Source organism: Cavia porcellus, unplaced genomic scaffold (genome assembly GCF_034190915.1).
Source record: "Cavia porcellus strain 051 isolate PalLab524CR breed Dunkin Hartley unplaced genomic scaffold, mCavPor4.1 scaffold_3, whole genome shotgun sequence".
Classification (NCBI taxonomy): Eukaryota; Metazoa; Chordata; class Mammalia; order Rodentia; family Caviidae; genus Cavia; species Cavia porcellus.
This window is the reverse complement of record NW_026947486.1, coordinates 36,752,385-36,766,415: the sequence shown is the minus strand read 5'-3', so window position 1 is coordinate 36,766,415 and position 14,031 is coordinate 36,752,385. Positions and strand designations below refer to the sequence as shown.

At 47.7% G+C, this 14,031-nt stretch overlaps 1 protein-coding gene across 6 annotated transcripts; it reads right to left on the bottom strand.

The window, feature by feature from the left end:
* Positions 1-2,254: 2,254 nt before the first annotated feature.
* On the bottom strand, positions 2,255-12,784 carry Gdpd2 (glycerophosphodiester phosphodiesterase domain containing 2). Of its 6 annotated transcripts, XM_005004189.4 has the most exons (16): positions 12,549-12,782; positions 10,848-10,960; positions 10,497-10,600; positions 10,102-10,195; positions 9,841-9,900; positions 9,508-9,606; positions 9,238-9,331; positions 8,949-9,094; positions 8,742-8,824; positions 8,488-8,638; positions 5,907-6,128; positions 5,539-5,687; positions 3,488-3,635; positions 3,263-3,345; positions 2,996-3,024; positions 2,255-2,904 (listed from the first exon to the last, which is right to left on the bottom strand). In XM_005004189.4, exons 2-16 carry the CDS (start codon positions 10,950-10,952, stop codon positions 2,852-2,854), a joined length of 1,620 nt encoding a protein of 539 aa, XP_005004246.4. In that variant the 5' UTR covers positions 10,953-10,960; positions 12,549-12,782; the 3' UTR covers positions 2,255-2,851. The 6 variants fall into 6 exon arrangements, with proteins under 6 accessions (XP_005004246.4, XP_063102106.1, XP_063102108.1 ...); XM_063246036.1 differs by lacking the exon at positions 9,508-9,606; XM_063246038.1 differs by lacking the exons at positions 8,488-8,638; positions 8,742-8,824 and having other exon boundaries at positions 12,549-12,784.
* Positions 12,785-14,031: the final 1,247 nt, after the last annotated feature.

Sequence of the window (14,031 nt, the reverse complement as noted above, 5' to 3'; positions counted from 1 at the left end):
AGCAGAGCTCAAAAAGAAACAAAAAATGGGAAGGTAGTAAACAGAATTCAGCAGCTTCCTAGTTTTCTCTCTAGTTTGGGGATCATGGCTCTGTCCCCAGTTTGCTAGGCTCACACTAAAGCAACATTTCTTTATGAGGGACTTTGGGGAGCAGAAATCCACAGTTCTTCCTTCCAGCAACCTAGCATTCTGGCCTAGATATAGCCCAGCAGGCCAAGGACATGACCACAATAACTTCTCCATCAAGACTTGTCTCTGCCCCCACAGCAAGTACAACAGAAGCTTCATTGTGGCAGAGGCCCAAGCCATGGCAAGTTCATGAGGGAGCCGTGCCCAGGAATAGCCTTGTGGCTTTTCCCTCAAGAGTTCCAAGGTACCTGGGCATGGTGGTATGCGCCTGTAATCCCAATATTTGGAAGGCCGAAGCAGAAAGATTCCTGTGCATTCAAGGACAGTCTGGGCTACATAAGCAATTTCAAGGCCAGCCTGAATTGCATAGCGAGACTCAGTTTCAAAAAAAAAAAAAAAAAAACAGTTCTAAGGTATCAATACCAGTCTGAGGTAACTGGCAGCCAGACATGTGGCCCAGCCACTGCCTCAGTCCACAGCATCTCCGCAAAAGTAGGATGGCATGGGTAAGAATCCTTATTCCTCATTTTTCCAAATTGAACTGGGTCGGGGCTGTGCCTCCGCTCTATTAATATCACCCTGGCCCAGCCTGCTAGCCCCAAACCAGGATGCCAAGAGCTGTGAGTCAGCAGCTAAAAATAATAATTGCAGTGAACCCCAATAAGCAGCTTCCCCTGGCCCTCCTCCCCCAAGGCCTCACATAGGTTAAGTGTGATATAGTTATCCAGTCTTCCTGGGAAAAGTAAAGATTTGTGATGACAGTCTAGGGCTGAGTTCCCAATGCTAGGGGCTAGAAGCAAGGGATGGGGCTGGATGCTAGCATTCTGGTGGGGAGTCTGGAAGCTAAGATTAGAGGACTGCAGCTGAGAGCATGGGAGCTGGGAGGTTGGACTGTAAGGGTGGAGAAGCCGGAGGTCGACAGGGTTGTGGTTAGAAGGGAAGAGGAGGGATGAAGCAGCAGCAATGCTGCTAGCCTGGGGGAGGGTCGGGGGACAGAGAAGAGATGAGGGTGATGGTACAAGCTACGAGGCAGTACCTGACAGGCTGGGGCTCCAGAGCTGAGGTAGGTAGTCAGCCTGACTGAGGGGCGGGATCAGAAACTGCGAAAAGTAAGGAAATACAGCTTGAAAGGCAATGTGTGAAGGAGACCTGACTGGTGGCAGGCGGCGTGGATCCCAAGAAGACCTGAACCCGGGCAGCAGCCGCGTTACCGGCTCCCAGTGAGCCTCCAGCTTCTTCGCGTGCCTTGACGCTCGCACCAACTGCAGGACAAGTATGCTGCTGTATATGGCTGCCTGAGTGTGTATGTGCATGTGTGTGCAAGGAGGGGGCGGGTTGGAGAGCGAAAGGGGACCGGAAATGCCCAGAGGTATACTGGGAATTGTAGTTCTCGCGACTTTCCTACAACCCAGGATTAAAATCCTCCGGAGGTGGCAGTGCTGCCTGTCCCAGGTCCCAGTTTGGCAAGGGAAGAGGAATCATGAATTGAGTCTCTTGGCTGATCAACCTCGTAATTCGACTGGACTTTGTGTGGAGGCACTAACTAGAGGAAATGTCAGTATAATGGAGGACTATAGGGTCAGCCACAAATCCCTCTCCTGCCCTCGTTTTTGCCTGAGCTCCCTTTGCCCCTTTTTACACTTCCTCATCCTACGCCAGCTCCACAACTCAACTACTTAACAGCAAATATGCTGGGACACTTGCTCCTGGAGGGGAAGGCTAGGCCAGAAACCAGACCCTGAGCGCAGCCCCGAGAAACGAAAACTTGTGCCCAGGAGTCCGAAGTCAAGGACAGAAGTCCCCAACAGGCCCTGAAAACAGGTGACTTTCAGAAAATTCGGCATGGTGACCACAGATGCGGCCCTCCTGTTGAGGCGGGTGACCACAAGGTGGAGCTACAATGCAACCCTCCGCTGGGTGCCTGGGCCTCCACGTAGGGCCCCAGGCGGCTATGCTTCACCTTTCCTTTGGCAGTCTTATTGCAGCAGGTGGTTCTCTTCCCACCTCCATCCCACGAATCTCCCCACTGAGTTTCACCATCGTGACCCTTCAGTGTCATATTACTTCCAACCCTAGATGGAAAGTGTCTCCTCCCAGCCCTAGCACCGAAAAGATTAGACTGTGATCACATAGAAGTTAAATTCATTGAGTAACAGATTAACAGACAAGATACAGAAACCATCCAATCTTATAGAAAAGGAAGTGTACAGCAGAAAGTCACCTTTAAACCCAAAATTATGGGACTAGATAGGCTCTTTATCTCCTATGCCTTGCTGAATTGCAAAGATGCAAAAACAGTGCATAGAATGGGGACTATATCTCCATCATCTGTTAATTCTCCAGAAAAGGTCATTTTATCTGTCAGTATTCCAGGCTGTTCCACCCCTGACACCCTGTGCCTTCTATGCAAGAATTCGTGTACACAAATCTGAGACATTATCTTAGTAATTGTCCCTTTACTTCCTCATTCTAGTTTCATTTTATGAGAAACTTCTCATGACTCACTGACTTCCTACCCATCCCATGTCTAAACTCCAAGGAAGCAGATTTCCTGGCTCCTTGAGGCCTGCTCATCATCTCGACAGAAAGTCTCCTTGTTTTAAACATCCTGTTGGTAAAGTTGCCCCCCACCAAAACTCACTACTCCAAGACATTTCATTTTGCAGGTAACCAGTGAAGACAGTCCTTAGACTCCAGAAAGGGGAAGGGCAGGGTAGGATGTTCACTCTGTCATGAAATTGTTGATCCTGGTCAGCAGCACTGCTGTTTCTAACCCTGGGGAGGTGAGCAGAGGGTATGTTACATGTGGAATGAACAAAGGGAAAGCTAGGAGGAGAAAGTGAGGTGATGGGGGGCGGATTCTTACCAATTCTCTCTCTCTTCTTAGCACATCTCCTATAGGGAAAAAAAAGCTTTCCTTTGTCAGTTCAGCCAACTTCAAACAGGACCTTCCAACCCTGGGATCCCCCAAACTGCTTTTCCTGGAGTCAAGCCAATTTGGTGATATACAGAAGGAACTAAGGCTTTCAAGGAACTAGACAGTCCCAGGCAGCACATGTGAATCTGAATCATCCTCATCAGTAGGGGACTGGAGAAAGTAAGGAGCTAGAGAACTAAGGCACAAAATATTTACCTTTGAAAGAAGAAGGTGCACAAAAGCAGCAGAATGGAAACACAATTAGTAATGATCCACATCTTTAAGTAGGTGTGAGGAGCCTGTGGGAATAGGAAAAAAGCCATCTCAGTGGCCAGACTCCCAAATGTAGTATACAGGGGAAAATAACAATGAAATGGACAGGGTTAAGGAGAATCAGAGATGAAAGGAGAAAAGGAATGGCAATAGTTCCAGAACCCTTACAATAAGCCAGATGGGGTAATGCATCTGCTGCAGCAGCTGGCAATCATTGGTGGTGACTGAATCGACCCCTGCACACCAGAGCAGAGAGAAGAGCCAGGGCTTGTTCACTACAAATAGGTTCACTGAGACATTTTCTTGGTGTAGTGCCCTGTCAAAGTGAGAAAGAAATAGAACATCCAGAACTGTGGTGCATGAGACATGGGTGGCATCCTCTGCATGTTCTTGAATCCACAATCTCACTACCAAGGTAGTTACCACTTCTAACTCTATACAGCAATCCCCTGACCAAAGGTGATTTTATTTGCATAGCTGAACTCTTTATCTCCTGGTAGATTCCATCCATAATCCTTAACTTTGCCTTCTGGAGCCATAACAATTGTGTCCCTTTGCTTTGTTCCATGACAGGTCTTAGGAGGCCTGAGGAAGAGAGGCCATATCTCTTTGGGCTTTCTCTTCTCCAGATCTATCGCTCCCACTTCCTTCAAGTATTACTCTTGAAGCTTGGCTTATCATTTACTATACTATGAAAACTTTTCTAATCTGGATTTGCTCCACTTTATCAATGTTGTTTTGAAATACGGAGCCTGCTTTTCAATATGCTATCCTGGATGAGCTTAGAGCAGTAGGACAAAATTATCTCCTTCTGCTTCTGGACACTGTGTCTATATGTGGGCAGCCCAGAGTCAGGTTAGCTCTAGTCATGTTATCTCCCACTGATGACTCACTATGCCCACTGTTCGAAAGACTTGGGCTTTTTCATGTGTTCCTGCTGATGCCAATGTCTCCTCTCTTGTGTTTGTGTGAATGAAATTCTTTTAGGCTCAAAATATAGGGCTTTACATCTATCTCTATTACATTTCATCTTGTTAGTTTTGACCCATCATTTTAAAGTACTTAGGCCTTTCAGAGCCTTGACTTATCATCAGCAAATTCATTGCTAACTCACATCTTTTGGAAGCATGATCAGCAGTCCGCTTTGACCAGGACAAAGTGAAGGTGGTAGATTCTATGCCATGTCTCCTTCCATGGTGACAACTTGAAGAACAGTTCTTGAAATACTTATGGTAACTGAGCTATCATTCTGTGCACTTTTTATTCAACTCTAGGGGCATTATAAAAGACCTTGGCAACATCATGCTTTGAAATCTCATAGTTACTTCTGGGTCAGCTTCTGTGCCCACATTTGAGGCTCTATGAACTTTTTCATTAAATTCACCCTCTTTTACTCTGTTCTCTCTTTTCTCCCATCCCCTCCTCTCTCTGGCTCTCACTCTCACTCTCACTCTCACTCTCACTCTCACTCTCACTCTCACTCTTGTTCTCATTCCTCTGTTTCTTTAAGAGTTGGGAGATATGGGGCTGGGGATTTAGCTCAGCAGCATAAGCACCTGCCTTGCAAGCAGGCGGTTGTGAGTTCAATCCCCAGTACCGTTAAAAAGTTTTTAAAAAGAGTTGGGAGATAGAACAAAGAGCCTCATGCATGCTAGGCAGATCCCTTACCACTGAGCTATGCTTCAAGACCTACTCTGATCTTTTTGCTGTAGAATAAAAGCTAAAATCCTTATGGCCTACAAAACCCAGCCCAGTTTGGCCCCTGCCTGCCTCTCTAACTTCACCTTTCCCTTGCTCACTGGCTATTATCCCTGTTCTTTTCATAACTTCTTGTAACCATCAGGTCTCAGCTCAGACATCATCTCTTAAGGCATACTTTTTAATGTAGTAGCCCTGCCCCCTGCACCAGCCCCTCACTCTGAACTCCAATCACTACTACATCTACCTGGTTTTTTTTTTAATACTTTACTCAATATGCATGCATTTAAGTGGTTTACTGTCTAGCTCTTTTACTAGTATATACATTATATGAAAGTGGAATTCCTTATATGCCTTATGTATGTTTGCACCCTCAAAGCCTGTAATATATACCACCTAATACACAAGTGCTCAATAAATATTTGTCATATAAGTGAATGAATACCCTTTACCTTCCAAGCATTGGCTCTTCCCTGCCACTAGGCCATGGGATCACCTCAGTTGCTTTCTCTGGCACTTACTTGATATCCAACAATGGCAGATCTTGATAGGGGAGATTGAGAAACTGGGGCTTCTCAGTTCTGTTGCCTCTCTGCTGTCCATATACCTGGTGCATTTTGGGTGCCCGTTGTTGGACATTAGCCCTATCTTCATCTGGTAGCCAAAGAATCTGTGGTTCAGGGAAGATAGGTATGAAGATGAGGAAAACCTAAGGGATTCTCAGGATAGGGTCAGGGGCAGAGAGGTTTGACTACAAAATGGTGTATGTGAGCTGGGTTGGGGTAGAGGTGGCACTGGTACAAAAGGCAGCCTCAGAATCATCAAGGCTTTGAAACACATTGTGGGAAGGAGGACGAAAGGGGGCCCTTGGAAGCCCTGGAAACATCACCATGGCTTGGGGCACCCTTGCACTCAGCACAGTCTCCAGTGTCTGGTTCACAAACGTGTCATAGTATGTGTGGTTTCGTGGAGGTCGGCGCAAGTCAAACATGACAGAGAGGTTGAGGGCTTCTGCTGCCTTCAATAGCTCTTCTAATGCTGGTACTGTCTGATTCTCAGCTTCTTTCCGATCAGGCTCCGACAGCTGCTTGGCTCCCCAGAAGGGTTTCCTCTAATAAGAAAGGAAGATTATTTCAATATCAGAAGAGGCTGCCAGATGTTCTCCCTATCTTTGCCATCTTCTCTTATATACCTCACTTGGTATCTAGCTTCTGCCTATCCCTGATTCTGGTCTTTCTTCCTCCAAACAATGGTTCTCTTTCCTGCCATCTAATACTGTACCCTACTCTGTGACCTCAATCTCCTATCTTTCTAGCTTCTTTTTTTGCTCCCACTACACCTTGTCTTCGATCTCATGGGATCCTAACCTTGGTCTCTTTCCAGGTCATCAGCTCCTTTCTGGCTGTACCTGTATTCATAACTTGAAATACTTTTCTACGGTGCTCCCAGCTCCCTTCCTGTTCCACCTGCCCTATAACTCCCAAACATTGATTCACTAGCTGCCATATTGACCCCTAGAACTGAAGGTTGAACAGTGCCTTGGGGATAGCTGGCACTGTAGTTTTGTTTTTGTTTAGCGCCACTTGACAAAATTTTTACCTGCTGTTGATCTGCTCTCTCTCATTCCCCCTAGTGGTTAGTCCATGCTTGTGCCATTTCTGCTCTTGTCTTTGTATCAATGAATGACCTCATCTGATCCCTGACAGAGATGAAGCTAATATTATTGAGTACTTTCTGCAGTATTTACTATGTGCAAGACAATTAGCTCTTAATCATTCTGATATGCCATTGCATATAGCTAAATTTTTATGTTGATTAACTGGAGCTTAAACCCAATGCCTTCACACTAAGCTAGTTTCTCAGCATTTTTAGTTTTCATTTTGAGGAAAGGTCTTGCTAAATTGCCCACATGGGGTTCAGGTTTGTGATCCTCCTGCCTCAGTCTCTCAGTGTGCTGGAATTCCAGATGTGTACTACCATGCCTGTTTACAGTTAAATTTTTTTAAAAAGCATATTGCTAGAATCTGTATCATGATCCTATTTAGGCAAAATAGTGTATATATATGTGTATATATATGTGTGTATATATATATATATATATATATACATAGTTCTAATTTTTCATAAGTACATTGTATATTTTAAAATAATAAATATATATTATAAATATATTTAATATACAAGCCTATATCATATATATTTATCTATAAAATATATAAATTTACATAAATATGTATGGGTCTCCACCCATGATTATTTCAGACAAGGTAGACTTTGATTTGTACTGTATTTCTCTGATTATGTTTTTTTGTCTTTTTCGTTTTTATCAGTACCAGGGATCGAACTTACGACCGCACACTTGCAAGGAAGGCTTGCTTATTTATTTTTTAAAATGAAGAATAGACATTACTTTTGTAATCAGCAAAAGAGGAAATGAGAAAATAAAGTATCTTTTTAAATATTTTTTTCACCACCTAAAGGATTGAAATCCACATTTCTGGGTCTGGAATTCAAGGACACACCTCTTCCTTTTTGAGAGAGGGTCTTGCTATGTAGTTTAGGCTGAGACTGAACTCACTATGTAGTCCAGGTAAGCCTTGAACTCATGGTGATCCTCCTGCCTCAGCCTTCCAAGTTGCTGGGATTACAGGAATGTGCCACCACACCCGGCTTTCAAAGCCCTTTAATACCAAGTCTCTGCATTTCACCACTTCCATGAATTGTATCTCCCAGTTATATTGAACCACTTCTTGTTCTCTAGAAACATAATTTTTTATACTTGGCTTTTATACATGCTCTTCCTTCTGACTAGAATTCCCTGTTCTTTGGGTTGGGGGTGTAGCTCAGCAGCACAATTCTATGCCTAACATGTGCAAGGGCCTGGATTCCATCTCCAGCATTGCAAAAAGAATTCCCAGTCCTTCCTTTGTCCTTTCTGATTGATTGATCGATTCATTGATTGATTGCAGTACTGGAGATTGAACCTAGGGGCACTCTATCACTGACTTACATACCTAGTATTTTTTATTTTTGACAGACAGTCTAGTTAAGTTGTCTAGGCAGGTCTCAAACTTGCAATCTTCCTGCCTCAGCTCTGGCATTATAAGTGTCACATTATAAGTGGCATTACAAGTATCACACTTGGCCTGATTTGTCCATCTCAGGAGCAAACTTGTATCACAGGCTGCTATGCTTCCCCTCCTGTGCAAACCTATACCTGATTGCTCTCACATCTGTGGCCAAAGAGCAGAGTGCAATGATTTTTCTCTCTCTGCTCTGCCCAGAAAAAGTATTTTTATTGCTCTGTGTTTCCTATTCTGATTGCCTCTTGACACGGCTAGGGTAGCTGGAAGGCAGAGACTGCTCCTCCTGGCCAGCACAGGGCTCAGCAAATGCTTATCAGTGGAATGAACTCCGTCCTCTCTGAGTGTCCCTGCAGGTGATTGTCTTTTCCCTGATGCCATTCTCACCTCTAGGAACCAGGCCCCAGCATTGAGTCTCTTCAGTTCTGTCCAGGAGAAGTCACTGCTGTGGGCTGTGATTCGGGATGGGAACACAGAGGCTACATCCGTGGTTCTGGTTAGCTGCTCATCATGCATGAGGAAGGGGACCCCATCGGAGCTGAGGGTACAGTGTGTGTCAGAGGGCCATGTCTGGGACTGACCATTGTTTCCTGAGCTCCTCCACTATGTCCTTCAGATCCCCTCAGCCCCACCCTCTTCACCTGACCATCACATCAGTCTCAAACACAGCAGCTCCACATTCAGCCGTTTTCCGCAGGGACATCAGTGTGTTCTCAGGGGCCAGCTGAGAAAGGGAATTGGTGAGGAGGTAGCAGGGAGGGGCAGGAGTCTGAGTATCCACAAGTCTGGCTGCTACAGCCCAAAGAACAAACCCATCCCACTCTCCCAGCATTCTACCCACCACTCACCATGGGGGCCCCTCGGTGTCCCATCAGCCTAGGCTTGGGAGGTAAGTCTCTGGATTCCATGATACAGGGTGAAGAGATGCATAGAGGGGCCAAGTAGATGATAAGGACGACTCCGAAAAATAGGAACAGTAGCAGAATCTTGGGGCCTGTAGGGAATAGGGGGCAGTACTTGGGGAAAGGGCAATGGAGGTGCTCCAGGGGTAGAAGGCAGGCTGCAGGTGATGGAAACTGGGTGAGTGGAGAGAGCCTGGAGCATGGATGATCACTGAGAGTAGTGTGGAGCTGGTACCTTTTGAGTGGATGCGGTAGAAGGTATCAGCCACAGGCCAGGCCAGGAGGGTGATTCCAGCGACTGCTCCAATGTGAAGGACTGGGGCGGTGGCCTATGGACAAGAGCTGGTGAGGAGGGCTTTTCTTCCTAGTGTCCCTCCCCTTCTTGGGGCCCAACCTTTGGAATTTCCAAGCTACTCACTGTCTTGGAAGACCACGGAGCAAAATATAATCTGGGATTGGCCACAGGCCAAGACTCCTACTTAGGCACTAAAGATTGGCCACCCACCTGCAGTGACAGACATAGGCTGTCCCACTCTTGCCGCCATTGTATGTCCAGTCCCACAAGGCCAGTGGCCACAAGAAGCAAAATAAGGAGCAGTAGCACCTGGGAGAGGGCAGGGATAAATGGGCCCCTTTTGGTCAACTTAAGCTCATGGTTACCTGGGCATCCTCTATTGAGACAATATCTTTCTCTTTCCTAGACACATCCACTTCTTTCAACAAATATTTCCTGGGTTTTAAGTGTGGGGTTCAATCCCTGGGATTAGTCATCAGCAAATGGCTAGCTAAGAGTGTGGCCCTGCCACCCCTCTCACACTCATTGCCATCCCCACCCTACCTTGTGGAGACTGTGGAGATGCAGCGGCTGTCCACAGACATGCAGGAGCAGGGCCAGGAGCTGGGGGCAGGGGGTGGTGGGACTCAGGAAGTGCCAAGAGGAGGACAAGATCATTGAGGTGGACTTTGCAGGCTGACACTTCTTTTCCCTCCCACCCAACAAGCAGCTCCCTTCCCTCAATGACCAAAACAGGAACAAGAAGCGTTAGACAAGAGAAAAAAAGGGTAAAATGGGGGTTGGACCAGCCACCCCTGGACCCACCAATAGCAGTGATGCATATGTGACAAGTAGAGAGGTGACCAGTAGTAATGCTAGGGACCAGTCCATCCAGTGTCCCCAGTGGCGGAACAGGAATCTGTGGGAGGTGAGAAGATGTCCAGATGGAGGAAGGGGTCGTAATAATGGCCTGAGGGGAGTTGGGGTGGGTGACTCCAAGAGGAAGATGAGATGGGAGTGAGGGGAAAGTACTTCATTGGGTCACGGGCTCCAAGGGTTGGGAAGATTTCATGGAGGGATTTTATAGGGAAGCTGGATAGCAGGATAAGTGAACTTGAGAGGTTAGGTAAGGGCTGATAGTGGGGGCTGAGCACCGGGGGGCACAGGGTGGGGCATAGGTTGACAAATATGCTGAGGAAGAGGGTTGGTCCATGACAAACTCATTGAAGTTGTGCAGGTCATTGAGAAGAATGAGCCCGATGTACAACCAGGTCAGGGAGAGGAGGAAGGTGAGGAAGAGCAGGCCAAGCCAGACACAGTCGCACTGTAAATGAGCAGGAGAGAAGCTCACAGCCAGTCCCCTTTCATGCCACATCCCAAAGGATGGCAGTGCAAGGGTGACTCCTTCCCTGACCCTGTCTGCTCCCACCGCTTTTTCTATATAAGACAGATTTTCCTCTGAGGAGAGGAAATCCCTTCCTCCCAGCTGTCCATGAGCATAATTGCCCCTTTTCCCCACTCCAGTCATTCTGTCTTCTGACTTCCAACCTCCCCATCCATCCTTATTCTACCTTGCTGGTTGGCATCTTCCCTTTTGGGCAGTTCCTCCAGTGGCAGCTATACAGACCGTAGAGGCAGCGAGCCCAGGTGAAGCAGCAATCGGGGTACTCAGCCATGGTGAGGCCTAGGAGAAAAGACACTTAGCCATCCTCTAGGGACCATGGCAGAGGGAAAATCCCCGCCTCCCTCCCAGTGTATGTGAGGAGCTGAAGGGAAAGGCAGAGGCCTGGGGTCAATGCTCAGTAGCAGAGGAAGGGCACTGGGAGGGCCAGGCTGAGTGCTGGATTGGGTGAAGCAAAAGGGCCTGGTTCTAAGCCTGACAAAGTGGGGCAGTGCCTGGGGTTTTTCTTAGTACCTGGAAAGTCAGTGGGACATGCAGGCAGAATGCATACCCACTCTCTCCAGCTCCTCCTTATTTAACAACATCTATGGGAATGGAGTACTTGCCCAGGGTGGAGACTCAAGAGGAACTGCCCAGGGTGGGGCAAACAGTTCAGCAAGTTGAGGCAGATTTTGCCTAGCCTGAGGTGGCCCCATGCTGAGTTACCTTCCACCCCAGGAAGTCGGAATAACCTGAAGCAGAGATTTCTGCTCTGACCTGAGGTAAAGGGAGGCCTAGTTAGTTTGCTAGTTACTATGGATACAGAGATTATACAAATCAGGAGGCCCTAACTAAAAGATTCTCTATGTCTACTTTCTATAGAGTAGAGGATATTGCTAATAAAAGAAAGACTTGAAGAAGTGATCTCTAGCCTTCTAAAGGAAACTTTTCTCTAAAAACACACATCTGGGAAATCAAAGTCTCGTCTTGCCCCATCCAATCATCCCCCACCCCAATCAGAAACCAGTCCTTGCCTTTCACCCTGCAGGGGCCCCACACTCTGAGCTAGCTTTGGTGAAAGTATTACACACACAGGACAAAGGTGCATGTGTATGAGGGCACGCTTATCCTGGAGCCAGAGATCCCTGTGCCTTATGTGTCTGGCTGTGGGTGAGACCAAACTGACCTCCACGTTGGGTGGGTGTGTGATTGTGACTCTGTATGCGTAGTGTGTGATTTGTGTCAGTATATGTTATCTATGTGTGCACTAGTGGCTGTCAGTACAAATGGGTTTCTAGATGACACTATATAAAGAAGCCCCTCAATACACCCAAAGTGTGTGTGTGTGTGGTGTAAGAGACAGGAGCACTCATTACCCTAGAGGCTGCGCAGTCTCAGGGAGTACACAGTTGCTGGGCTTCCACAAAGAGGAAGGCAGCAACTGCTCCTGAAATCCTCCCTTGGAAAAGGAGGGTTGGGGTATAGAGTGGAGGAGTAGGGATTGGAGTGGGGAAAGGAAACTTCTCCCCGATCCCTGAGTCCCTTCCCAGAAGAGAGTCAAGCCAAAGGCAGGCCCCTGTCTCTACCTGTTCTGAGGCTGGGGTGCAGTATCCTGTTCTGAACCCCAGTTCATACCTCAGTCTCCTTTGGGGTCCTATCCCTGCACCCCAGACTGCCTTCCAGAGTCCCACCTCCCTCCAGGAGCTGGCTGAGTCTGAACAGCTTGGAAATCCCAAGCAGGGGATCTGACAGGGGTGCTGCTCAAGCCCTGGGCCTGACCCCTTCCTCCCTGCAGGACAGAGCCTGTCCCCCCCGCCACACACACACACACACACACACACACACACACACACACTCCCGCCTGTAGCCCTCCGCCTCCAAGCCCTCACACCTTTGCTCAGCCGCAGCTCTGTTCTTTGCTCTGCTCTGCTTTCTGGTCTGTACTCCTTTACAGCTTCTCTCCAAGTAGTCTGCCTCCTCCCTCTTCCAGTCCTTGGCTCAGCCCCACCAGTCAAACAGGTGGCACTATTGCCACCTACAGGACAATGTGTGGGACCTCTCTGAAGGCCTGCAGCTGCTCTATGCCCTGGGCCAGCCACAGTGGGAGGGAGAGCAGATCTTTACTCATTGGTGGTCAGGGAACTTGAGGGTGAGGAATTCCTTTGTGCAAGCCTTTGCCGTCCCTCTGTCCCTCCTTTATTCCGCTCCCAGTCACTGCTGGGGCTTTGTGCTGCTCTGGGAGGCAGGGCTGAGGGCATAGGGGGTGGATGAGAAGTTGGGGGAGGTGATCTACAAGTTGACAGTAAAAAGGGGCCTTGCCAGCCCCCTGGAAAGGCTTACATGTGAGGGAGGAAGTCCAATGTCTAATTTTCAGGTTGCGGGACTATAGCCTCAATTTATTAGCCTCCCTTTTTCTCCTGGGCTCCTGCAAGGTGCATCTATGAGATGTAGTTGTAAAGCTACTTCCTGAACTCTGAGCAGGTTGCCCCATTTCTGGGCCAGAGGTCTCCATAGACCTCATGGATCTCAGGCGATACTTAGCAGTCCTCCCCTTCCCTCATTACTAGACACAAGAGATGTTCATACAAGATATTGAGACCTGCATCATTGTCACTTTGTTCCCAGAACATCTTTAGTTTCTTCTCAGAATCCTTTGAGGAGTGTATTACGTTAGGGTAGATAAACATATAGAAAAGATGCTGTTACTGTAGTGTGAGGGAAGAGGGCAGTCTAGCAAGCTGTGGTCAGTTAGGGGAAGGCACAGCAGGTGGTGTGGGCTAGGGGCTGGCTTGACAGGAGTCCCATTCTGAATTTGACACAGTGACTTAGATCTAGAGGCTAGCAGGGAGTTGGTGGGAAAGGATATCCTCCCCTGGGTTCAGTCCCCCCACCCCCACTCCTGCACTGGATTTCCAACAGTGAAAAGGAAGACTGGCTCTCTTCTGCCAAGAGACCTCCCCCTTCCCTCTCAGCCTTTCCATTGTATCAGAAGGCTCTGGCTGGCAACCAGAGGCTCCGTTGGAATTAAAATGCAAAGAAAAGCAGGGTTGCTTGTTGGCAGGAGGCCAAGGAGGGCCAGCAGGTCACCCAGGCCTCTGTCAGCTTTATTCTAAGTAGGTTGCAGTTCAGTTTCCTTTGCTTGGTCTGAGTTAGATTCTAGTCTTGGCTTTCCAGTTCTTGGGGCCAGTTTTGAAAGTATTGTAGGGAAAAAGGGCTGGGATTTATTATGCATAGATATCACTCCTGGGGCTTGGGAACTCTCAGAAGGCTACATGTGCATTTGGCAGCCTGTGTGTGTCATTCCAGGGCTGACTCCCTTCTAGCTTCCAGCATACAGAGGGCCTGATGTACAGCAAGGAGTAATCCCTGCCTCT

Coding starts and splice junctions, on each gene's coding strand:
- Gdpd2 (XM_005004189.4), bottom strand. CDS start 10,952: ATGGCTGAGTACCCCGATTGCTGCTTCACCTGGGCTCGCTGCCTCTAC. Junction 9,332..9,507: donor GCCTATGTCTGTCACTGCAG/GTGGGTGGCCAA, acceptor TCTTGTCCATAG/GCCACCGCCCCAGTCCTTCA. Junction 8,825..8,948: donor GACACCGAGGGGCCCCCATG/GTGAGTGGTGGG, acceptor TCCCTTTCTCAG/CTGGCCCCTGAGAACACACT.